Below are 26197 nucleotides of genomic sequence, written 5' to 3'. Positions count from 1 at the left end.
ATTGACTTAAGTTAACTTTTTTTCACCATTAAATTGCATTTTCAAGCTAATTTTTCTTTACAAAAGCAACTCAAAAATGGGCTTTAACCTAAAACTTACCTGTTGTATGCAGGAACTACCCTAAAAATACCGATTCTATGTTTATGTTAGTTAATGGCCTCAGTCACTTCAACTGAATTTGCTGCAGCAGGAGTATAGCACAGAAATATTTCAATTGTTCTCTGGTATGATGATGGTAAACTTCTCAGGGAACATATTTTGATTGACAGCTACTGTGTGTGACTGATCACTTCTCTATTAGAATATGAGGATGTCAGTGATGTCATCATTTTTATTCTCCTATGGCATAATAATTTAATAATTGTCTGCAACTGTAGTGGTGGTGGTGGTGATGGTGGGGGGGGGGGGGGTCTAGCAGGTGGCTGATTATGTGGGTAGTAGATTTGTTGTTGTGTATGACATTCGTCATTTTCAGCGGTTATCCCGGTGGTATATTATCAGCCACCAGGTCACCTAGACCCAAAGGACAAAGGGAGGGTAAAAATAGAAAAAAAACTTGGCAAAACAGAAAAAATGTTGTTAATCAGCCTTGGGAGCACAGAGCAGTGTAAAGCTCATTGATCACAGCTGCCTACATTCCCTTGTCTCCCATTTCTATTATCTTTGTTACTATGAATAAATACTGTGGTGGGAAATTATTGTAAGAGAAGAACAGCAGTATTCTTACACTGACTGTGGTGTGTGTTTTTGACTGAACAGAAAACATCTAGGAATTCTACAGGAACCTGCGATCGTGCCCTAAATGATAACAAATGCAAACATGCTACTTCAGACCAATGGATCAGACTTACTGTAGCTAGATTAGCATTAGCCTCACCCATAGACTTTGATGGGTTGGGATGAGTTGGGATGATGTGATGAGTTTAACAGACAAAATTAATTCATGATGCACTGCAACACAGGACCATGATATAATTAAATAGTGAAATCATTATGATTTTACATAAATAATTAATACATATTTTTATTAATTAATCACACATTTGAGTAAATATTTAATGTTGGCACTTTTAGTCCTCCATAATCAACACATACTTCTTGTACTGCACAAAGTATTCATTTCACTTTGATTCTTTGGTTAAATCCACATAATACATCTTTAATGTATTTTTACTCAAACAGGAGAATATAGAAAAGACACCTTTACCAGAACACAAGCTTCAGCTCACTTCAGCTCATCTTCCATCAACAAACATCAGTTTGGACAAATCTCTTTTCTTCCAGCCTGTCACAATCTACCTTCTCGTCATCATGGAGCGCGTTCAGCACATGACCAAGACAGCCATCCGCCGAGCGTCTCAAATCGAAGTGAATCCTCAAGCCAAGAGAAACCTTCAGGAGCTGTTTGTCAACTTCACCCTCATCCTCATCTGTTTGCTGCTGATCTACATCATTGTGCTGCTGAGCAGCTGAGAACACAGACCCAGTGGAAAAGCTTGGCTCGGTGAAGGCAGTATAAAAAGCTCTAGAGATTTCACCTCATCTGTCACTTTGTCAACAATGTTGCTTAGATGAAGCTGAATTTGTACAAGAACAAGAATCAACAGCCATCCTCTCTCTTAAAGAAACAACCGTTCTTTGGTGACATTTTCACCAACAGTGTACAGTTCTTTTTCTGGCAATTCTTTCACAAAGTGTTTTCATAGTAAATTAGAGATTAGAAAGAGCTTCCACATTTTCACTTGCCTGTTATATCAAAAGGCAGGTTCAAAAGTGTCTGTTTGTAGTTCGAAAACGTTAAAATGCAATGAAATGTAATTATGTGACAAGCATTTTAATTATTTTCAAAAAGTGTGTAAGTAATTTTGTATCCACTTGTAGCCTTAACAACAGTATGTAGGGTGCTTACACTTAAAAACATGTAATCTAGTAATTAAATTCTACATTGACCTATAAACCAGTGCACAAGGGACTGCAGCCCAATCTTTAAAAATCGTGTTACTAATAGTAAATTTGCATGAGACAAACATGAACTTGGTTAGCTTGTGAAATGTAAAATTGTAGAACACTATAAAGCGTGAATACTGTATAATCCAATATGCATATTATTATGTCATTATTATGTCGGATGTTTGAATAATTGTGTCTCCTATTTCAACCACAAAACCAAATAAATGTGCATGACTTTTCCTTATGTTTTACTCATTTATTTTTAATTAGGAACTTGGGACTTGGGAAGTTTAGTGAAGGTCGTCTGCTGATCCGACAGAACACCGTCTTACCCACAATGACGGTAGGCTATGTTCATGACTTCATGTCACCAAGGAAACATATCCTAGGCAGTGAGGATGTTATTTAAAATTGAAAACTTCAACTCAACATGGAACAGAAAAGGTTTTTTTTTAAAGTTAAAATATAAAAACAAATGCCAATCTTAATTTGACACAAGAACCAGTCGATTATTGTATTGTATTTACAGTGAAAGATAGAAAAACTTTTAAATCCCTGTAAACGGTATGGGGGGCTTTTCAACTGTTTTCCGTTTACCAGGTACTAATGTTCTGAACAGTAGAAATAGCGCCCAGGTAACATAAACTACATTACCCACAATACACTGCGGACATACAGCCCGACACGCTAAACGCTAAACCGCTTAAATTTAAACTATCGTAAACTAACAACACAGTATACCAACATTAGTAAGTTCCATATAGTTCAACATCAGCAAATAGTGAAATACCCACTGTTGCAGATTCACTATTCAACTCGTAGCAGAACCTTACCTTAAACATATTGACGCTGGCACCGTTGAACTTCCTGGTCCGGCAGTATAAAGTGTCCCAGTGGAAACGCGCACCATGGGAGAGCTCTGCTTTCATGGTCCATCAGGGACAGCGAAAACTAGCGTTTGGTGTAGCGGATGAGTGTTTATCTGTGGATTAATTGGAGGTAACATGTTGCAGCAGCTTTTAGTGAGGCTGTGTGTATATTTGTAAATTTATTGATGGCTGTTTGTTTTTTTTATTTGTTCCCTCACATCATCATGTCACGCTCTAAAAAGGAAATAATAGTTGGGGGGAGTGTGGTGGGTGAGGTTGGCCTTTAAACCATTTATTTCTAAAGCTACAAGAGTTTCATCTCAAATGGTTTACACAAACAAGGTATCAACTTGTCAAAAAGGGTTCCATTGGTTGCTCACACTAGTAGCTAAGCAAAAGGAATGCTACAGTGGTATTAGCAATTCACTACACTGCCTTACACATAAATAATGTCCCATAGCCACAAATAAAAACTGATTTATTTGACAAATCAGCTAAAGGATTTTGGTGTTTTATATAGTTAATACTTTAAGTTGGCTGCTAGGTTAACAGTTCAAATGCTATTACAAAGTTAAGGTTTTAGCTTCTGGCCTTTACAATGTTAAAGGTCTATTTTATTATTTTTTTTATTACTGCCTGATTTTTCACTCAAAAATTGTACTGTTCCTGTAAAAAGGCTCTAATTTATCGACTAAGTGATTTATTGCATAGCAACAGTTGGTTAAGAAAAATATTCAGGATTCAGATTAAATTATATCATTAATAAAAGATATATTAGCTCTTGTTGCTTATTTAGAACCTTCTGATCATATTCATTATTGTTACAGAAGCTTAAACACAATTTAGAGATTATAGCTACTTAACTTAATGATAGTACAGTCTTTCCTTTAATATTCATTCTTAAATATTAACCAGGCTGCCTTTATGAAGCACATAGACAGTAAAGACCAGTTCTTACTACCTACTAAACATTAGGAACATGACATAACATCTAAACATTTAGAAACATAAGAAGCAAGTATGCCTAACCCCCCCACCCCCATCCCCAGCAAGAAAACAAAAAACAAATCATAAAATAAAGAATTCCATTCATATAAACTGACTTCCAAAACCAACCTTAACAAAAGAAATGAACAGGCAGATGTAGATATGATTTAGAAATGTTGTTTTTACTGTGATAGAAACCCACATCTCAGGATTTGTAATCTTCAGGTGAACAAATGAAAGGTTATATGCATATCATTATTTCTTACATAAAAAATATAAAATGATCAGTTATTATATGAGAATTAGCCACAAGGACCTGGTTATCAGTGTAGAAAAAAATCCATATCAAGCAACCTGCATTCTTTATTTTTCATGTTCCATTCTCGTTCTTCATATGACACCGGCTTCATATTTATCCTCATATACAGAGGATTTTTTGATATATTTCAAAACAAGTTAGATAATATGTCAAAGATTCAGAGTCTCCAACATCTGAATCTGAAAGATGATAATGGCAGGACAAGTCCTTGGTGCCCAAGTCCAGGTAAGTCATAATTTCTGTAAATAAAAGATCAAGAGTGCTTGAGTCAGAAACAACTGCCAAAGAAGAGTAATGTAACTTGACCAAAGTCTGTGTATTCAAGTAAAAAAAAACTACTGTCACAAACAGATAGTAGTTTACTACTGTTTAACTTCCCCCAGTCCGACCTCTAGGTCAGTGATTCCCAACCACTGGGTTGGCACAAAAGATCATTAGCTGTGTTGCAAAAAATCATCAAATTTCACCTAATTGGTCCCAAAACTATTATTTATTTATTGCAAGTACTTTTTTAAAAACTTTTTTCATGCGTGACAGGCAGAAAAATCAAATACTCGTCCTCTAGGTGGCAGCAGATGGCTATTAAATATAAAAAAAATAATTAGAGCTGTTGAAGGTGTGTAAGTGTATTTCATCAATTCCTGCCAGTATATCAGCATTGTCTTCAACTAAACAGGAGTCCATTTTTAGTCAATGTAAACTAGAAGATTATCATATTTCATTACATATACTATGTTTTGTTTGGTGATGTGCCGTGGGGATCTTTCCTGATGATATATATGTGCCGAAAAAAAAGGTTGGGAAACACTGCAGTGGGTAATGACAGCACTCACCTTGATGAGGGGGTTAATGACACCAACATTAGCACTGGAGGTAAACACCTTGTTGAAACCAGTCTCCCTGTTCACCAACTCCAACTGGTAGAACTTCTTATCATCCTGGAAAAGGATAAACATCCTAGAGTAAACAGAGGCACTGACAGGCAGAGACGAGCAAATGTCCACCTGTGGCGCTGTTACCACATAATCTGGGGAGAATAGGAAGTGTATTAATGTAAATGAGTTGCAAATGATCTTATTATCCTATATTATTATCCTATTGTCTTTAAAATGATGATGGTGATGGTTATGTCTTATAATAATGTGTTTTCAAATTCAATATAATAGAGTGATAGACAAATATATTTTACCTACCACCAGTTTTTTGACCAGAGCTTCTCTCTCTGTGACCATCTCTCTGAGCTCAGCGATGAGATGCAGATCTTCTGGGCGGCTCTCTCTGTGCCTCAGCTTTTCCTCTGTACCCTCTAACCTTAAAACGCATTTCAGGAACATCATCTTTGACAGTGTGTGAGCTGATACACAGGTAAAGCAGCAGAATGCCTTTGATTGTGTCACTTACAGTATCTGCAGAGCAGAAATCTTGTCCTTGAGGCCCTCTTGGGCCTTGTTGAAGTCAGACAGCATGATCTGAGTTTCTCTGTGGTGAACCATGCTGATCTCCCCCAGCTCTCTCTCATGTCTCTTTCCTAGGTCTTGTTCATGTGCCCTGCAAGACGGAAAAAAAAGCTCCTGACTTACAGTCCCACGTTCTGGTCTGGCAACTGTGTGGTGTAGGAACAACAGCAGCTCAACAGGACTGTGGCGATTGTCAAAGGAATTGTCTATCCATCTATCTATGGTTGTAAGGGGTTTCCTGCCTGGTTTCTTCATTTCATTCAAAAAGAATCCAGTCATATCCCTTTACTTATTTCATTCAAAGATAATCTGTGAGTGTTTGAAAACAACAGGCCATTCAGACTCTGATACTAACAGAAGAAAGACTGGAAGATGTTTTATTTTCAAAATTCAATGATCCTTCAACAATGGCGTCAGTAATGGCTGATACCCGCTGACTGGTCCTTGGTACAAACAAGGTTGGGGACCACTGACCTATATATATATATAACACTGCATTCCAGTTTACTGCATATTTATTGAAACCAATTTAACCAAGTACACAGTTGAAAAACGTCATACTTGAATTGCTTTGTAATAAATTGTTTATTATTGTAATTGTTAGCTGAGGCTTCTTACCTTATTTGATGGTTGGCTTCACTTCGAACCCTGAGAACCTCTTTGCCCTTGATCTCCAGCTCTCTGGTCAGAGTGTCAATGGTGTCATTCAGGGAGTGGACCTCATGGTCCAGCTCAGTGATGCGGTTGCTACGTGAACACACATCTGCCTCTAAATCTGAGATGCGGACCAGGAGCTCTTGTTCCTTTAAAACACACACACACACACACACACACACACAGAGACTTGTTTGGTGAGCACACCAGCAGAGCTCTGGACAGAGGGATGTTTAGAGACCCATCACCTGCTGGTGGCTCAGCTCCATGGCCTTTTCCAGCTCACGTCTGGCAGTGCTGTTCTCTTTAAGGTGAATCTGCTTGAGATGTTCAATGGCTGTGGCATGAAGATGATTGAGCTCAGCACGAAGAGAGGCTGTGAGAGGGAGAGACCACGCTGTTGACCAGACCATGTCTGTATACAGGCTGAGATCCCCAACAGTCACAGTGCAAATACCCTGACCAAAATATACCTTGTCTGATAAACCACTCCACTCTAAGCCACACTGCATAACAGAGCACCACTAACACTGGCAGCTAGATTTAACTCTGAAACTAAAACCACAAATAATATTTAACATATTAGACAAATATAAATATTTTTTCACTGATTTCTATTTCTTTCCCAAAAACTTTCAGTTTTTAAGCCACATCTGTAGTATTTTTGAGTACTTTTTTTGTAGTGTATTTTGACAATTGAGTAAAAATAGCATAGCTATTTCACCAGTGAAGACAACAACTTTGATCGCCTTTGCAAAAAAAAGGGCTCATTGCCAATCCATGACTGCTAAGCTGAATTTTCCACTCCAACTTTTAGCCTAAAACAGTGGTGTGTCCAACAAGACACAAGGAAATTTCATCTGAAAACCTTACCATTTGCCTTAGCTTTGCTATGAGAACTCTTAGTCATAGATCGTGACTGATCTTTTTCATTCCTTGGCCGTAGTTACCAGCGCACTCCTCTTTTACCACGAAGCATTTAATATCTTTAGTCAAAAGACATTGGAAGCCAGTGTTTTGGCATAAATGATCATTATACAATTTACAGTTTATGTGCCAGTTCTTTATTGTCGCTGTGACACTGTTCGACCACGGCCCTCTTAAGGATTTTTTTTGTTTGAATAAAACACTCCTTAATGCACTATGAACCTTTCAACCGGGTAAAGTTGTCCAGCCCCAAAGGTTGCCTCCCCCATGTGGCCAGAGATGACAACCCACTTATGGCGTTATCAAGTGTTTACACTTGTTATACTGTAGCTTGTTGCTGATTGGGCAGCTGTGTTTAGTTTTTAGGCTGATGATTAATTTCTGCTGTAAAGAAAATGACAGATCCTTGTACTGGTAGGAGTGGTAGCACAGCTGGAACCACACAATGGTCCAGCCTGTATTACTGTATTATAATCACCCACTTTACAATGTCACAAATCCAATAACGGGGGCCACTTTCACACAATGTAGTTACCCAGCTTAGCTTTGCCTTCGTCCTCCAGTTCAAACCTCAGGGTCTGCAGCTCCTGGTCTGACTGCTGTCTCAGGATTTCTATAGTTCTTCTGTGGGCCTCTTTCAGTGAATGGACTTCCTCTCTTTGCTCCTGCTTCAGCCGCTCCTCCAGGGCCTGCCAGACAGCAGGAGAAAGGAGGTTCATTAGAATTAGCAGAGAGTGAAAAAGAAGGGGTGAGACAAAGGTGGAACCACATATCCCTAATGGTGCAGCCCGGGTTGTTGTTTATTATTATCTTATTCTACAGCTATTAGAATTAGTATGCAATAACTCTGTGATTTTCAGGACTCTTTGTTGATCATTTTCTTATGCTAAACAAATGTAACAATTATTGAATAGTGAATAAAACAAAGAAGATATATTCTAAAAGTTGATGTTTTGGTTGTTATTTTTGCATATTTGTAGCATTGTCTGTGGGTTTCCAAATGTGTCTTAGACGACAATCATTTCCAGCACATACACATGTTTTACCCTGATCTGGTGCTGTCGGGCCTCCTCCATGGTGCCCAGAGCGCAGCAGTGAGCATCCTGTAGCCGATGCTCTCTCTTCTGATGCTCTCTCTGCATTTCTGCCAAAACATGATACAGAATGTGCCAGGCTACATTGGTAACAAGGTGGAATGAGCATCTTGACAGAGATAAAGACAGATGGAGAAGCTGGTTTGCATATTTATCCACATCTTTGTTTATGTAAAGCCTTACCACTGCATAAACAATCAAATAAGTGTAAAAATAATAATAATACTTAAAAATGAATTTTTTTTCATTATTATTTTGTTTACAATCTTTTCCAGCTGTATTTTACTCTTGGCAGTCATGAAGCATTGTGTCTAAAACAGAGAGATTTTTGATAGTGGTGAAAGAAAGCTGATGATGTGGAGACTTTAGGTTTACCTTTCAGCTGCTGGTTCAGGAGATCCCTCTCTTGGCTAAACTGTGACTGCAGCTGCTGGAGAGCTGACTGGGACTGAGACAACTGCAGCTCCAGAGACTGTTTTAACAGAGAGATCTGAATATATAGAAACACAGAAAAACAGCAATTAATCGGTGTTCTAACTTAAACATTTAAGACCAAACAAGTTTTATATATTTGTACGATGTCAAAAGACATTTTTGGGATCATTTGGATTCTGAGAAATGATAAGATTTGAATTTAACCTTTACACCATAATCACAAGCATGCAAAGACGAGCCACTCAACAATGTATAGAACAACAGTTTTAGAAGATATTAAAAAAAAAAAAAAAATTTAAAAAATAGGACCCCTGAGGACCCCAACTGCCAAGTCAAGGTCAGCAACACCCTCTAAAATTTGACCAAACAAAGCATTTTCAGGTCATGGTCAGGTATGATTAGTATATGTGTCAAATGGTATGACCTCAGCAAAATATAGATAAACATAAATCATTATAAAAAATATTGAAATTCTTATGAAAATATTTTTAATTCTTCAAACCAAAGTCTGGTGTTTACATATTCCTCCTCAATAATCCCTGCAAAATTTGGTTTTATTGTGAAAGGTCAAGTTATGTAACTGGGTTACACCAATGAACCTCTTCCTTCATGAGACTAATTTGATCAATTCATGGACAACAGTCTTACTTTTGCAATATTTATAATAATAATAACAACAATAATAACAACAACACTAATAATATTATTAATAATATTAATAACAATAATAATAATAATAATATCAAGTGCCACTGTAAAAATAGTATTATTGTTTTTCTACATTTTTTTCGTCAGAATTTATGCAGAAACTGTACTGACATCAGAGGTGAATCTATTTCTTCATTGTTAAAAGTATTCTATTAAGTGTGTTCACATTTAATCAAACACCTAAATCATTTCACGGTGTCTAGATCAGCTGGTGTAGCCACTAAATGTCAGTTGTTTGTCAGTGCTCCCCCTGCAGCACTGTTACCTGCTCCAGCAGATCCTCCACCTTCCTCTGCCAGCTTTCTCTCACAGCCATCATCTCTAACTCCTTCTGCTGGGACAGCTGCGTTAGCACGGCCTGCTTGTCTGCTTCGTACTCTTCATTCAGCTCTTCCTTTAGTAAACGCACCTCTTCTCTGCAGGGACAAAGACCGCAAAGATATTTATCTCAGGCGTTAGAATCCTCCGTCGGCCATATGCATCTGACACTGACACAAGGAATGCTGTTGGTTAGAGCAGTGATTCCCAACCACTGCTGTTTGTTGGTTAGAGCAGTGATTCCCAACCACTGGGCCGTGGCACACTAGTGTGCCGTGAGAGGTCATAAGGTGTGCTGCGAAAAATGATCATAATACATGTAGTTGGTCTATAAATTATTATTAATTAATTGAAACTTAAGAGTACAATGAAGCACTCTTTTGCCAGGTGGCAGCAGATGGCTATGAAAATTAAAAAAGAAAATCCGAGCTGTTGAAGAAGATCTTTGTAAGTGTCTTTCTTCAATTCCTGCCAGTATATCAGTGTTGTCTTCAACTAAACAGGAGTACATTTTAGGTAAATTTAAAACTTAAAAATTTAATTAGACAAACATTATATGAGATTTTTGTTTGGTGGTGTGCCGTGGCTCGAAAAAAGGTTGGTAAACACTGGGTTAGAGACAAACAACACAAATGCTTCAAAACACAGGAGGTATTTACTGAAGAGCATCTCTCCATTTCTGCTCTATGTCATCTGCCATCTTCTCCATTTTCTGTTTCTCCTCTGTTCGTATGGACATGACTCTGGCCTCGTGCTGCTGTTTCTGATTTCCAATCTCCTCCTGTGAGAACAAAAGGTACCTGAATGTGTTGGTGCAAGGTCAAGGTATTTGCATGTGGTTTTAAATTAGGAAACAAAGTTGGTCTGGTGGTTTAGACATATATTTAAAGCTGTCGAAGTGTGAAAGGTCTGACTGTAACATCTTCAGGATCTTTGCAGTCATTCCCAGCATGCTTCTGTCTGTTAAGGTTCTGCCACAACACTGAATCCTGAAATCCTACAAATGAGCGATGAAACATGCCATAGTGATTTATAGCGGTCAGGTGACATTTTTTAATAATGGTGGACCCTAACAGCTGCAGACTAGGTGGCGTGCTTTTAGCCTTTCACCAGTATGTGGATGTTCCAGCCAGATATGAAGGTCCATTTGATTTGTGTGTTGGAAATGTCACAGATGTCTCTGGAATCATTTATTTATATCCACATTACAGACAGGGACTCACATGCCAGAAGCTGCAGCACTACAGTGTCACACAGTGGACACATGATGTAACATTCTGATTAAATCTGACCATTCTAGATGTGTAAAACCTTTGGCCAAATCAAGTATGCGTATCACAAAAACTAGTTGTCAGAGTACTATAAGTTCCTCCTCCTTAAATATGACTGAGCTTGAGAAAAACTCCCAGGTCAGAGATTAGCTGCCACCCCAGCTGAAGTAAAATGTGTTCTGAAATGTATTCTCTACTATTGAGTTTGAAACTAATATCTGGACAACTAACAACGTTAGTGGGGATAACAAGTTTTTGGTTGAATCTACAGTCATACTAAATCTTCAAACGTACTATATAGACAGCTAACAAAGAAACTTTGTATGACCTTTCGACCTTTGTGTATACCATATTTTCCGGACTATAAGTCACACTTTTTTGCGACTTATACTACAGTCCAACATATATATTAAATTATATTATATATTTATATTTATAATTATAAAATATATAATTTCAAATGTTTGTTATTTTCACACTGACATCTGCTAGAGGGCACTCTAGGCTTGTGGAGATGTATCTGCTACTCCTGTACTACTCAAAATTGACATCTTTGTTATTTTCACACTAACAGCCGCTAGAGGGCACTGGTGCGACTTATACTCTGGAGCGACTTATTATCCAGAAAATAGGGCAAGTATCCCTTTCAAAATTTGTGAGTAGTGAAGTATGATCTATGCATATTTGTTTGTTTGTATTTTTAGGACCAACTTGGTGGTTGAAAATGGGATTACATATCTGATGAGTTCCTGAGTTCAGAACATCTTACTGTGCTTACCTGCAGGTCAGTCAGAAGGTTGCTGGTCTCTCTGACTCGTGCTCTGGTTGCGTCCAACTCCACCTTGAGTTTTTCCTGTGTTTCATTCAGACATGTGATTTGTGTCTGAGCGGAGCCCAGGTTCTGCTGCCCCTCCCTCACCAGCTCCTGCAGGTGGGACACCTGAACCACACGACCAGAGGAGTAAGAAAACGGAAAAGGTCCGACACACTTTTAACTGAAGGGAACGCTGCACACGTTCTACCTCTTGGTTTGCCATGTTGAGTTTGGCTGAGAGCTCCTCCTTTAAGTTGTCCAGCTGCTGCTGTAGGCAGTCTCGCTGCTCCTCCAGGGACAGACGTTTAATCTCAAACTCCTGACTCATTTTCTGAGGGATGTTCACAGGACTGTTAGAACAAAACTATGAAAATCTACAAACAGACGTTTTATGAAAATGAATTGTTGGTGTTTATTCTAATCATTTAGTGCCATTTAGTCTTAATGAGAATACAAGATTCAGACTTGATCTCTTCTTTCTCCCATTTGTTAGAACACCTCCAAACTGCTGACAATGTTGAAATATAAAAACACTGCATAGGGAGAGACTGAGGCGTCAAAATAGAACAACATCAGTTGTTTGAAAAACATTATATGCTATATCACTGTGTGTATTAGTTCATTTCTACCAGTCAAATAAACATTCATATATGTGGTCATTCATGGTCAGCAATGAAACTAAATCCTATTTTTGGACTCTGGAAGAATCAATCAATCTATCTATCAATCTATCAATCTATCAATCTATCAATCTATCTATCTATCTATCTATCTATCTATCTTTCTATCTATCTATCTATCTATCTATCTATCTATCTATCTATCTATCTATCTATCTATCTATCTATCTATCTATCTATCTATCTATCCATCCATCCATCCATCCATCCATCTATCTATCTATCTATCCAGAATTGTCACCTCAAAAATAAATGACATAACATTTTGCCAGTAGTATAGTAGAGTATAAAAAAGCTCACTGTCATGAGGACTATTTTCTCGTTGTCCTTCTCCTGCTGCACCTCCTCCCTCATGGCCTGGTGTTTCATCTCCATCTCCTCCGTCGCTCTGATCTGTGTCTCCTTGAAGCGAAGTCTCTCTTCTTCAATGTGCAGCCTCAGTCTGGCCAGCTCCCGTTCATAGCCCTGATGTTCCTCACGCAGAGACTGACAAAGACAGCAGAGACGGACCTCAACAGACTGACCACTTCTAGACAAAAGGCTGACCAGGGCTTACTGTACCTGTTCTAGTTGGACCACTTGTTGTTTGTGCTGTTCATTAGATGCCTGTCCCTGGTTGAGAAGAGCTGCCCTCTCCTCCTCCAGTCTGTTGATCTTATCCTTCAGGCGGCTCTGCTCCAGATCCATATTTCTGATAGTAGCTTCGTGGGCCATCTGGGTGGCCTGCAGGGAGCCAATCTGACCTACAACCAGTCACAATAATCTGTTGGTCGAATGTGGATTTAGATCTTTACTTAAATATAAACAACAAACATCACATGGTCCAATGCTAACCACTAAAGCTATTATCATATCTGTCTGTCCATCCATTCATCCATCCATCCATCCATCGCTCTATTGATCCATCCCTCCATTCATCCATCCATCCATCCATCCATCCATTTAATAAAACTGCAGATACCTAAAAGAAAATAAAAATAAAGATGATATTACCATTAATGTTATAATGTAATACTGAATAAAATGAATGTGGGAATGCATTGTAGGTCTCTCAGTGTGAATTCAATATTAACAATGCAAACATTAATTCATTAATACACGTGTATCATGCTGTCATACTGGCTTTTTGAAGTATTTCCGTTGCCTGCTGCTGAACTCGTTCTCTGCTGCCCTCTAGCTCATACTCAGTGTCCTTCAGCTGCATGGTCCAGATTTCTCCATCCTGGATGGCTTCTTCTAGCTGCTTGTGGAGGTTCTGTATCACATCAAGAGACATGAGCGAACAAATGGGGGTGGGAGGGTCGGGGTTATGAATTACTAAAAAATACCACATCAAAAAAATATGTAAAAATGATTCAGCTGTGGATACATTTATGTATTTGTTAGATTGGTGTCTGAATAAATACATGAAATAAATCAGACTGGGAAGTCATTTATGAGATCCCTATGACTGTTTTGGCACAAGTTTTACTCAGTAAATAAATATTCGTTTTTATATTAAGTGGAGCAGTAAAGTTTTAATTGGATAATTATCCACAGTTACTAAGAACTGTTCTCTGATGGAAAATGCCTTGGCACGGTACCTGGGAACCACTGCTGTAATAGAGCTGGGCTGTTATGACTCCTGGTCAGTATCCAGGGACTTCTTTATGGATCCAGTGCCTATTTTTTATTCTAATTACCATTAGATTTTAGTGATTGTCCAGGGAGGATGTGTGTAATTCTGCTAATTTTTATAAATTGGTATTAAATAATAATGTAGGAAATGACCTTCTCTAGAACAGTGGTACGTGGGGAAAATTCATATTTTCACATTTACATTTTCAACTGAATCAATCTGAAACATACCATGCACAATTAATACAACATGTAAACCTAAACATCTGTCTAAACCTCTCTCCTGTGGTGGAAGCTAACAGTGAAGGCCTCTGCTGCTGTATTCTAATGTTGGTCATCATGGTGGGACTCAGAGAGATCAGGGTTTTCTCAGGTGGTACAGAGCAGAAACAGTTGGAGAACCACTGGTCTAGCAGGCATGTACGTACTGATAAGTGTTATTTCTTCTACTGTGTTATTTCTTCTACTGTAACTTGGTTGACGCCTACAGAACATAGAGGCACACACCGTGATGGTTCCTTCAGCGTTGGCCAGTGACGTCTGCATCCTGTTAGTTTTGTCTCGGTTCTCTCTGGCCTCGTCTTGAGCTCTCTGAAGCTCACTGCGCAGCTTGGACAGCGATCGCTGCAGTGCTGCATCCTGGGCCTGGAACTCTTTACGAAGCTCAACCTTAACAGGAGAGGATCACCAAAACATTCACTGCTACATGGTCTTTAGGGATGTCTGATATTAACCTTTTGCCGATATCCTGTCAATGGATCATCAGCTTAGTACTTGGTACTTAGTATTTGGATCAGTATAAATATGCTGCTGATGTGTGTCTGCTTTTACCTCTGTCCTCTTCCAGGCCAACAGGTTCTCTGTTGTCAACTGGTGTGTCCTCCTCATTGTTTCTAGTTCTCTCTCGTAGTACTCCTGAGCCTTGGCCAGCTTGGCCTCGTACTCCTGCACCAGGAGGACTTTATCCTTGGTCAGCTCCTCTACGATCTCCATCAATGCCTCTACCTACAGACAGAGAAGTGGGAGGACCTTTAGAACAGCTGGTCTTTATTTGTCAACATTTGTAAAGAGCGCTACCTACTGGGCTACGAGCTACTTTGAAAATTATAGTATATATATACGTATATCTATATATATATATATGTGTGTGTGTGTTGTCAAAATGTACAAACAATGTTTAATCTGTCTAATACGTCATAATGGCAGACATTATTCACTGACATCAAAACACTGTCTTAGTGCCCAGCATGTGTTTGTGTGTGGGATCTTCAACTTTAAGGTCAGACACCCAGTTAAAGCGGATTGACCGATAAACCCAGGGATTGTGAGGGACTGTAGATGGATTAAGAATATTGAGGACAGAGGCTTCGCTGACATTTTCAAAGGAAATTAAAAAAACGGGAGGAAAACATACACTGACCTAATGGTATTTGTCTTTTGATTCCAGCATTATACAGAAAAATGTTTTCTTTCCTGCTTAGGAATGTTGAATTATCCGGGTTACTCATGATTAATTACAATTATGATTCCAGTGAACATCAGACGTAGCAGGAAACTGCAGACTCCTTCCATTGTTTCTCCAGCTCTGACTCAAGGTTTTGAAGTTTCCCAAATCATGACACTGCAGCTTGATCTCGGACCCTCACTTATTTGTCTACTCTCTTTTTAGTAGTAATAAATTAGCAGCAGCTGGGGCCGTCCATCAGACACGTGCGATAATCTCTGATTGGCTCCCCTGTACGTCACTCCAGAGGACAGGGTAATGTCTATGAAGGGGATTGATCAAAATCCCACATCCCATTTGTATAAATAAATTATATACAGTATACGTATTATATATAAGTATTCAGAACCAAATGAGATGTGTCTGTTATATTAAAGAGTAAATGGCTGAAATAAAATCAAAATCAAATTAAAATGAGTGAATGACATGCAACAAACACGTGTGGTCAGTCTGCAAACACTCCAAGTTAAGACCCTAAATGTTTCTACCAACGTCCTCAGGTACTTCCTGTAGGCAAACTGATAACAACATATACCTGTGTTCCTCTCTCTCTCTCGCGCTCTCTCTCTCTCACCTCTTTTCTATGCAGCTCAGCCACTTTCTCTTGGTCTTCAGTGGTGGTAGCGCTCTGGTTCCGCTGATTGTTGAGGAGTTGTTCTACCTCCAGGCGTTGGGTGGCCCTCAGTACTTCCAGTGCTTGCCGTTTATCCACCTCAAACTGGGTTTGAGCCCGGCTGAACGCCTGGAGCTTCTCCTCAAAATCCCGACGCATCTCCTCCACCTATTGAAACCACGGAACATTTTCTATTTCTTTTTGACTCGTTCACGTTTGGCTGTCAATCTTGGCTCTACCAAGAGTCCAAATCATCACACAAATCCCTCCACACTGACTGAGATTGAAGAACAGCAACATAGATTTACATGTTTGCTGTCGCAACAAATAATCTCACAAACACGTTGGGGGAAACAAAACTTGCATTCTGTGGTGTGAAGTCATGTGATGCTGGTGGAACAAAAAGGTCCAAGAAAACCAAGGGAAAGCCAAGTGATCTGAGAGGAGGAGGCAGCAGCTAACACAGACTAGCCTAATCCAGACATGGTTCTACAGCCTACGGAACATCAACATGTCAACTGGGAGTGATCATCATGGACTGGTTCCATTCATGACATGACATGACATGGAATGAACGGAATTGTCTGAAAAGAATGTTGAACTCCTCTGCTGGTCACCTGTGACTACGAAGCATCACGGTTATAAATGTTATACTGTACATCAGGGTGTCAAACTCATTCTCACCGAGGGCCACATCAGCAACACAGTTCCCCTCAAAGGGGCCTGTTATAAATGGAAGACTGCATAGATCAGGGGTCCCCAAGCCCCGGTTTGCAGACCGGTACCAGTCTATAGCTCATTTGGTACCGAAAACAAAAGTACTTCATTTTTACTAATTTACTTCATTCAAAGAAAATCCAGTCATGTCCATTTACTTTCTTTATTTAATTTTTTTTTTTTTTAAATAATAGGTCATTCAGACTGATAGAAACAGAATAGAGTCTAAAAGATGTTTTATTTTGAAAAGGCAATGATCCTTCAACGCTCAGTACCTTGGTACTGGTCTGTAGTAACAGGTGGTACTGGCTGACCAGTCCTTGGAACAAAAAGAACAGGGACCACTGGTATAGATGTAACTACTCCATAACAGACTAATACATGTTTCTGCAACTGGTTATTATTTATTCAAGCTACAAACATTGTTCACTGCTGTGTTATAAATAAACTGGTTAAGAAACTGCATAGACTTTACTAAATGCTTTTTAAGGCTCCGTCGGCCACACAGAACAACTTGGCGGGCCACATTTGGCCCCGATCCTTAAGTTTGACACAAGTTCTGCACACCACAGGGTGTGGTAGCCTGAGAAAGGACCTGGCATTCAGCTGTCACCAGTATCAATTCAAGACATTGGAAAATGCACTACAATAATGTAGTAAAGGTCTTTCTGGGAATATTAAACCACTGGTTGTTCCAACTGCGGACTCTAGGTGGCGTCATACACTTAACAACTGTACCTGTCCTGACATTTAAATCTCTTCAAACCCGAAATAAATCAATCCAAACATCACTTTCTTGGTCACTAAACAACTATCTAGCAGCTCGGAGCCTTTCTATCTTCACATACCATGTTTTAGACTGGGCGTTAGGACGGAAGGTTACACTTGGATCATGTGTGTGTGTGGGTGTGTGTGCTCATGCCTGAGTGTGTGTAGAGTAGTGGGCCTCACCTCTCTGCTCATAGAAACCACTCTCTGTGTGTGGTGAGCCTCAGTGCAGAGCTGGGAGTCCTCCATTCTCTGTCTGTACATCTCAAACTCGGCCAAAGCCTGACAGCAGAGGGCGACGAAGCACAGATGAATTCACAACAGTTCAGGATGGTCAGAGGCAGTTCTCATCAGATTAGATTTAAAATACAAAACCGTGACACATTATACATTAGTGACAAACCACACGAAGAAAACGAACACACACACACACACACACACACACACACAGTTTATCAGTTCAACATCTGAGTCTGGTCTCTAGCAGCAGTGAGTGAACGACCTGCTTCTTCATGTGCTCGTGCAGCTCAACAGATTCTTCTAGACCTGCGAGCCGCTGCCTCAGGTCCGCCTCGTCGGCCATCTTGCTCTCATATTGTATAATTTTGTCCCTAGTTTCTGACACAATGTGCTGGACCTAAAATAAAACAATAAGGTTATAATGAGGTTAGTTACACGTGGGTTTCTGTTCTTTTGTTTTGCAAATATATACATGTAGGCTAATTGCTTAGCACTGAGCAAATAATCAAGGACACACGGTGGAAGAGATTTGACAGGACATATTTATGTTAATAATGACATAATCATTCGTTACGTCTGAACAATTGTGTCTCTCGTTTTTTATTATATGTATGATCTTGATTTCATCCATCCATCCTTCATTACATTCATTCATCTGTCCATTCATCCACTCATTCATCCATCCATGCATCCATCCATCATCCATTCATCCATCCATCCATCCATCTGTCATCCATCCACCCATCCATCCATGCATCCATTCATCCGTCCATCATCTCTCACCTATTCCTTGTTCCCTGTGTAACTAATTACTTTCATCAGTACACTTGTCTCCCAGGAGGGTGAATTATTTTGTTATTTGTTATGTTTTTGTGGTCAAACCATTTGACATTTGAAGGAAACTGTCATAGAAATGTCATATAAAACACAGTGACATCAACAGAACTGCAAACTACAGATTTAAACAAAGGTCTAACATGTTGTTTTAAGTTTAAAGCAAATTAACTTTAAAGCAGGCCTTATATTATACAGTATAACAACAACTATATATTAAAGGTTTGGGGGCCAACTGAGGTCCCACCTCTCAGTCCCTCCAGGATTTATCAGTAAGCTTTATTAATGGCCAAAATGCAGGACAAAGTGTTTTGTTCCTTAAATACTGAGTTGCAATATTTTAGACGAACAAGACGTTCAAGTGTAAAAACAGGTACAAAAGACAACCTTGCACGTGCGAGGATATTTTAACATCAGTTATTGTAAACAATTCACCGACTAGCAACCAAATGATTTAGCTCAATAACATTTCAACTTAAACTTCTCTTATCACAGTTTTTCTGCTCCATTATGTAATCCACTTTTGCATCTGGTTTTCTGCTGCATCTTCAAATGTGTTGTGCAAAGGCAGAAATGCTTGTAAAGCGACAATTTCTGCAGGTGTTCAACTGTGACACTGCACGTGGCCCAAAAAAACTGGGCTCTTCTTATGTGAGGAATCTCTGCACTGTGTCAGACTGGGATTTTACTGGGGAATGTTGAGTGTTTTTAAGTATTCATTGCCTGGACATGACTCGTTATTGAAGTATCACACAGGAAATTGCTGCGAGGCAGAACAGGAAGTGACATAACAACGGAGAGCCTTGTGATATACCCTGAAATTAGAGGCAATCCACTGACTGAGTGGGAATCTCAAATGACTGTGACATCACCAAATCCTGGAGTGAATGGTTTCTCTAAGAAGTCTTGGTGGGCATGAATTAGCCACAAACAGAGCAGCGCTGGCTAATGCTGAAACAATATCCAGTCTGACATGGCACACAGAACACGTCTGATACATACTGTTGGCTGAAGTTAGTACGAATGGAATTAGCATACCTCATCTTCATGGGCTTCCTTCATAGACTCGATTTCCTCCTTGTGTTCATCATTCTTGGTGTTAAGGGCGTAAATGACCTGAGACAAGCAGAGGTTTGGAAAAGAACAATTTTGATTATTATCCAAAGACATATAATTGGATCAAACCAAAATCCTTTCTCAAAACCATTTCCCTCACTGTTACTTCAACTCTGGGTCTCTTTAATGTCAAGGTGCAAAAGTCAATATTTTTATTTCTTTATATGCAACTTCTTTGGAAGCAGAAGAATATTAGCCACAAATGTACAGCTTGTCTGGAACCAATCAACTGTTGGTGTACTTTAACATGACAAATATGCAGTTTATTTACCCTAACCCTAACTCTAGCCCCCCCTACTGTTACACCAACCGGATTCTGATGACGTTCTGATGACGTTGATTCTGTATTTTATTTTAAGTGATGCTATTTCCAAACCAGTAATTAGATCAAAGTTATTTACTTCAAGGACAACTCACTGTTAGGAACAGGTTGTATAATAAGACCATTGAACTATATGAACCTACAAAAGGAGGGAGGGGCTGGTCAGAATTCACTGGGACTGGAATGGAATGTGTTCCAATGTAGAAATCACCGGTCAACACAGCCATGTCTCCCAGTGAATTAGTGAAAGAGAATAGAATAAATGAGAAGGATAATTCAAATGTAAACAACACTCCATGTTTACAACAAAGTAAATCAATAAAGTTGGTGAAGATTCCTCATTTTTTCCTACAATTTCTGAAATGGAATTCTTACAGCAACTGGACAGAGTTGCCTGGTGTCTCACTCCACTCCACACAATTCTGTTAAAACATCTCTGGCAAAAAAATAATAATAATATTGATTATTTTTAATCTTAAATACCTCAAGTATTAGTTTGGGTAAAGTTACCTGATTTACTAACTTTCTGATATAAAAAATCTTGATTAATAATTCATTTGTGTAACGAATTGCTGAGCAGGGTTGATTACTGATGAAAAAAAATTATGATACCTTTTTAAAAAAAACCATTAAACCATTACAGGCAGAACAAAGGCACGGATTTGTTTGATCTGTGGGATTTTTGATGATTTCTTTTATGATTATATTTGACATGATTGAATGATTTTTGCCTGCTCTCTTATATAATCCACTACGGTTAGTACCGTGTCGGTACGATCACACGTACAGCTGTAAACGTGCACAATTACATTACACCCGCAACCGAGCGCGCGCGCGCGCACACACACGCACAACCACATTAACCTTCTGTTGGTTTGTGTACGCGCCCCTTCATCAGCCTTTGAGTGACGTGTATACGCACCTTGGTCAGCTGTGCTATCTTCTTGCTCATTTTATAATGCAGCTCCTGTGTATATTCCAACGCATGACTAGTGTCGTACAGCATGTTGCCTGTGGGAGAGGTCGAGTATTTGCTGCTGTGTGAAGGATGCCAGCTGCCAGCCGCCCCCGCCGCCATTTTTTTTGGGACCGAAAACAAACAAATAAACTAAATGTGTCAGCGGAGCGGATCAGTGATGTCAAACGTCAGAGAACTCCATCCTCAGGCTTTGTCTTCGGAATCACTGTCCGGACTGTGACTGTCCCACTGTCCCACTACACACGTCCACATCCAGAGCAAGCGCGGTACAGATGCTCATGCAATAAAGAGAGCCGATAGCGCCGTCAATCTGTGAGGACGCTGTACTACGCCGGTCAGATATAAATGTGAATTTCGTATTACAAACATTTTTGCTAAAATTATCCTTTTTCAAGACTCTGTAGTAACTAGACAAAAATAAAGCTGATAATTGAAAAGTTAAGGTAAAGTCAGAAGCAGGTTCTCACTCAAGCAGAGAACCCTAACAGGTTCATAAGAAGGCAACTGGACAGGCTTAAATTCATGACGACCTTTCACCTGTCTCAGGTGGATACAGTTCTGGGTGGCTGCTAAATGCTGCAGAGCTACTGTAACCTAGTAGGTCTCTCTTGCATGATCAAACGCAGAGTGTCCTGAGCAACATTAGTGACCATCACTGCTGGTCATTCAAGGGGAATTCCATGCTGCTAAAGTACAGTACCACTTGGTAGTTATGGGCATAAAAACAGAACAGAATTCTTGGTGTTGTCTGTGTAGGTTCTCAGTCATCCAGGTCATTGAATCCAAAAATAGTTACATCGAGGGCAACTGGACAAAGCAGGTTTTTTGTTTTTGAAGACGTGAAACATCTTCAAAAAACCCTGCTTCGTCCAGTTGCCTTCCTGGTGTTGAACCCAAAATATGACCTCACCCAAACCTATTTGTATCTTCAGAGCATTTTAAAGTATTGGCCATCAAAGATCTCAAAACAGCAGGTCTTTGTGGCAAAAATGGCATGGTGAGATTCAATAATCCAGAAACGACTTCCACTGTTATATATCACAAACACACTTATTAGTTTGAACATAGTCTGTATGTGTTAATATAGAAATGTAGACCGATTTTTGTTAATATAACTATGTAAAATGATCTTGTATGCTTTGGTTTAGATTTTGATGTTTTGCATCTTGGCAACAGCAAAATGACCACTAATATCAATGGCACAACATGAGGCAGTTGAATATTGTCCAAATACGGTCTTTTAGAGTAGACTTACCAAGATGTTTCATACAGTCAGGTTGGACCATCAAACTATACGAAAGAGTTTGAGCCATAAAAAGAATAAATCAGACACAGCATGTAACAAGTTCCAATTTGAATTCTCAATACGACCAATTCTTTAGAATTCAGTTTTGTTGAACACAACAATCACATGAACGTTACCTTTAACAAACTTAGCAACACCTTCTCTTTTCAGGCCATCAAACCTGAAAAAAAGGGACCCATCATTGACAATATGTTGAGTCCAAGCAATTGCAGCAATTGAAAATTAGGTTTTGGTTTTCTTTGCATGTGAAGAAAAACTAAACCTGTATTGCTGTGTGTGTGTACAAAGTCTAGGTTCAGTTACCAGGGGAAACACATACCCTAATGGCGCCTCCTGTGTCAGTTGCAAAGACTTGCACTGTAAATTTCCCCATTGCGAGAATCAATAATTGTTATAACATTGTTCTACATGAACAACATAAAAAAAGCAATTGAAGAATATATATATATACATATATATAGGCTAGTTTGACAATTTAAATGAGTCATTATAAAATTTTAATAATGAAATGCTTTATACAAGGACATATTTATATATTTGACAAGATATGTTGACATTTGTACACTTGATTCTGCTATTTACAAAAAGTCAAAGTATGGACGGTGGCGGGTGACCAGAGCCATCTGGTACAAACATCACGGCATTAACTAAAATACACTAAGAAGCAGTTCACGTTCCAGAAAATGATTTTCTATTAACCAGTTTACTAGTCAGAAGTCAAGCATGTTATTTCCTGTTGCAAACCAAATGGTGAACACATTTCTGGGGGAAATGCAGATGTGACCATAAAGGTTAATTTCTTAAATCAAATGTGATATTTTCCATGGTCTTCATTGATTTAAGTGCATTTCTTTTTATGTTAATATAACTGCAGTTACTGTTATTACCACTAGGTGTGCTACAATTTCATTTTCAAAAAAAAAAAAAAGAATAAACATGTTTTTGCATTTATGCTGTCTATATATTATGGCAAAATCTGGAAGAATCTGCCAGTGTATCAGATCAGGCTTTGTTTTCAGTGTACTTAAATAATGTTATTGTGGTTGAGGTAGCCAGTCAGAGGACGTCAGCAGAGAAGGCAGTCTCTAAAGCAGGGGTCTCTGACTCAAATGACCTGAGGGCCACTGCAGTCATTGTTTCATTTGACAAAAGTTTTTGTTTACTTTAAATACTACATAGTGCTACAGTGCAAACAGCCAGTACAAATGTTCATTCTTCAATGACTAAATATGCATTAAAAAAACTAGAAGAAGAAAAAAAAATGACTTATATAAAAAGTTAACCCAAAGGCAGAATTAAGTTATTAACATCTGACCAACAGTGGGCCAGAAGCAGCCCCCAGGCCTGGAGTTTGACACCCCTGCTGTAGAGCCCCTTGAGTACATATGTATGTTGTACACACATTGTCATATGCATTGGCACCACTGGACTATAAACCACTGAGTACTGTGTTTCTAGACCTTCAACCATGGCTTGTTTTCTCATGGACCAATAAACTTCACAGAGAAATACATTTGCTACCCAGCATCAAAACGTCATTATTCAGGTATTTATTTACATTTTGCTGATTGTTTTGTGATTGCAATGTGTTAACCTTTACACTGATTAAAATTATTCGACTGACTTGACTGTTCAGCATCTGCTTTCATGTCTTTCCTCTGGGTCACTGTTAAGGTATCGCACCAGTCTATCCAATGCTTGACATCATCTAAACATGTCAATGAAGTTGTACGCCATTGATATGGCAACTGGATCTGTTGCTCTTCATCTGCAACTCAGATATTAGAAAGACGACGCCCTCTGGTGGCTCCAAGTGAAACTCGCAGACGTGGCTCTCGGGCCCTGCAGAGACAATAGTTACACTAGAGTCTTCATCTGACACATTTAAACAGTTAATGAAGTAATGTAAGACATACAACTGTTCCTCTTAGCCATATTATATAGAACTTTAAGGTTATACACACACATATACATATATGCACACACATATATATATATACACACACATATACATATATGCACACACATATATATATACACACACATATATACATACATATATATATATACACACACATATATACATACATATATATATATACACACACATATATACATACATATATATATATACACACACATATACATACATATATATATATACACACACATATACATATATGCACACACATATATATATATACACACACATATATACATACATATATATATATATACACATATATATATATCATATTTATAAGTTTGCCATTCTACTTGTATTGTAGCTAATAAAGGTTTGGCCTTTATTCACAGCTTTTATTCTGGGGTTAACTAATTTTCTTCCCTCTGGTTCACTGACATGTTACGGACAACAACCCACCTTTAGAGCCTCTAGTGTTTCTATAACATGCTCCATTCATATGAACGCTGGGCTAAATAGGCAGCTGTGCTTAGCTTTTGGGTTGTACATGATAGTTGTCCAGCAGTTGCCAATGAGTTAAACAAATGGCGGGTCCTCACACGGTAATATGGGTGGAGAACCACAGATATACAGAGACACAGTTCTCCTTTTTGGCAGATTATAAAACATCTACTGGCATTGGCACTTCCTTTTTACACTCCACTTGTTAACTGACTAAGTATGTAAGTAGAAAAAATATACATATACAGTATATCTATACCTTGCCAATAGGATCATGTTTAGTTTATGCAAAGTATGCCAATAGAGAGATGATCTTCTCAAACTAATGTGATCTGCTGTAGCTTCCAAATGTTTGGCTTTTTGTGAAAACCATTAAGTAGCAAACTGGTCTTTATACAAAATAAGCAGATGCTATTTTGTATAAAGACCAGATTTCTACAAAATAAGCACCTGTATAAATTTTACTCCATTAAGACATATATCAGAAAGACATGTTTTGAAATTCTGATGGGTGACTGGCTTTCAATGTTTTGGGTTTATATCTTAAACCCAAAACATTGAATCAATAATTATGTCTGAGCACAGCTAAAAAAAGTTATAGAAAAGAAAAATAGACACTAAAGTAGGTGTTTAAACCTACACTCCTGCCCTTTTCAAACAATAATTTATAATACCAACCTATAGTGTTCGTTGAAGTCTAGTCTAAAGCTGAGGAAACGTAGACTTTCATCTGGGCTTGTCATCAGCAACACCAGGAACTGCTGGACGATGCTCTAAAAGAGGGAAGGGGAGTAAGGGTAAGACAACGGAGAACATTTGAAAAGAAAACGGTGAATAATTGTAAACACTGAATGTAAAGGAGTGGTAGAGGCTCATAAAGGAAGTTTAGGCTAGTACTTGATAAAAGTGGGCAAGAATGCGGAACTGGGAGCGCATCTTTGGTATGGTTTCCTGGAACTCTTCAATTCTCTTCTTGTGCTCTGCTTCTTGTGCAGCCGTAACTCCCCACTGACCCTAATCAGCAATTGAAGGACAGTCAGCTTACAATACACTATTGGATGTCCACAACATTCCATTCCTTGTACTTTATGAGAATGCAAAATGTATTACATATACTGTAATCCTTCACTCTGCCTCCTACCTCTTTCTCCTTCTGCTGCTTCTTCTCCTCAAACTGGAGCCGCAAAGCAAGTTCCTCTAGCGCTGTGCGATACAAGGAGTCCTGGGCGTTCTGAAACTCAATGATCTGATCGAATATGGCCCTCAACTGGTT

General features: G+C 38.8%; 3 protein-coding genes across 4 annotated transcripts in view; 1 reads left to right on the top strand and 2 right to left on the bottom strand.

Moving 5' to 3' along the window:
* The window catches only part of pln2 (phospholamban 2), a 2712-nt gene extending 518 nt beyond the window's left edge, over window positions 1–2194 (top strand). Inside the window, exon 2 of one of the 2 annotated variants that reach the window (XM_008324688.2) lies at window positions 1183–2194. In XM_008324688.2, coding sequence (XP_008322910.1) covers window positions 1312–1473 — 162 coding nt within the window. In that variant the 5' untranslated portion in view covers window positions 1183–1311 and the 3' untranslated portion in view covers window positions 1474–2194. The remainder of the gene's footprint in view (window positions 1–1182) is intronic. The other variant, XM_008324687.2, reaches the window with a different exon arrangement.
* A 1773-nt stretch (window positions 2195–3967) lies between these two features.
* fam184aa (family with sequence similarity 184 member Aa) lies at window positions 3968–21515 on the bottom strand. The gene is made up of 23 exons (XM_008324689.3): window positions 21137–21515; window positions 19815–19892; window positions 18205–18339; window positions 17886–17984; window positions 16179–16385; window positions 14932–15105; window positions 14608–14769; window positions 13603–13738; window positions 13045–13226; window positions 12784–12969; window positions 12012–12134; window positions 11768–11929; window positions 10378–10499; window positions 9666–9816; window positions 8633–8747; window positions 8210–8307; window positions 7699–7852; window positions 6485–6612; window positions 6201–6385; window positions 5527–5673; window positions 5319–5436; window positions 4959–5063; window positions 3968–4364 (listed from the first exon to the last, which is right to left on the bottom strand). Exons 1-23 carry the CDS (start codon window positions 21290–21292, stop codon window positions 4356–4358), a joined length of 3132 nt encoding a protein of 1043 aa, XP_008322911.1. The 5' UTR covers window positions 21293–21515; the 3' UTR covers window positions 3968–4355.
* A 1821-nt stretch (window positions 21516–23336) lies between these two features.
* The window catches only part of tubgcp3 (tubulin gamma complex component 3), a 17099-nt gene continuing 14238 nt past the window's right edge, over window positions 23337–26197 (bottom strand). Inside the window, exons 20-23 of the mRNA XM_008324695.3 lie at window positions 26066–26194; window positions 25822–25938; window positions 25603–25697; window positions 23337–24341 (exon numbers count right to left, since the gene is read on the bottom strand). Coding sequence (XP_008322917.1) covers window positions 24275–24341; window positions 25603–25697; window positions 25822–25938; window positions 26066–26194 — 408 coding nt within the window. The 3' untranslated portion in view covers window positions 23337–24274. The remainder of the gene's footprint in view (window positions 24342–25602; window positions 25698–25821; window positions 25939–26065; window positions 26195–26197) is intronic.

This window comes from Cynoglossus semilaevis, chromosome 14 (assembly GCF_000523025.1).
Source record: "Cynoglossus semilaevis isolate Cse_v1.0 chromosome 14, Cse_v1.0, whole genome shotgun sequence".
NCBI lineage: Eukaryota > Metazoa > Chordata > Actinopteri > Pleuronectiformes > Cynoglossidae > Cynoglossus > Cynoglossus semilaevis.
Note: the sequence above shows the minus strand (reverse complement) of the source record. Positions and strands in the feature narration are given on the sequence as shown.

What these genes read in the sequence shown, in the direction of transcription:
- fam184aa (XM_008324689.3), bottom strand. Translation starts at nt 21,292, where the DNA reads ATGGCGGCGGGGGCGGCTGGCAGCTGGCATCCTTCACACAGCAGCAAA. An exon ending in TGGCCTGGAAGAGGACAGAG is followed by an intron (nt 14,770 to 14,931) that starts GTAAAAGCAGAC and finishes TCTCCTGTTAAG; the next exon opens with GTTGAGCTTCGTAAAGAGTT. An exon ending in AAATGGAGAGATGCTCTTCA is followed by an intron (nt 9,817 to 10,377) that starts GTAAATACCTCC and finishes TTGTCCCTGCAG; the next exon opens with AGAAGAGGTGCGTTTACTAA.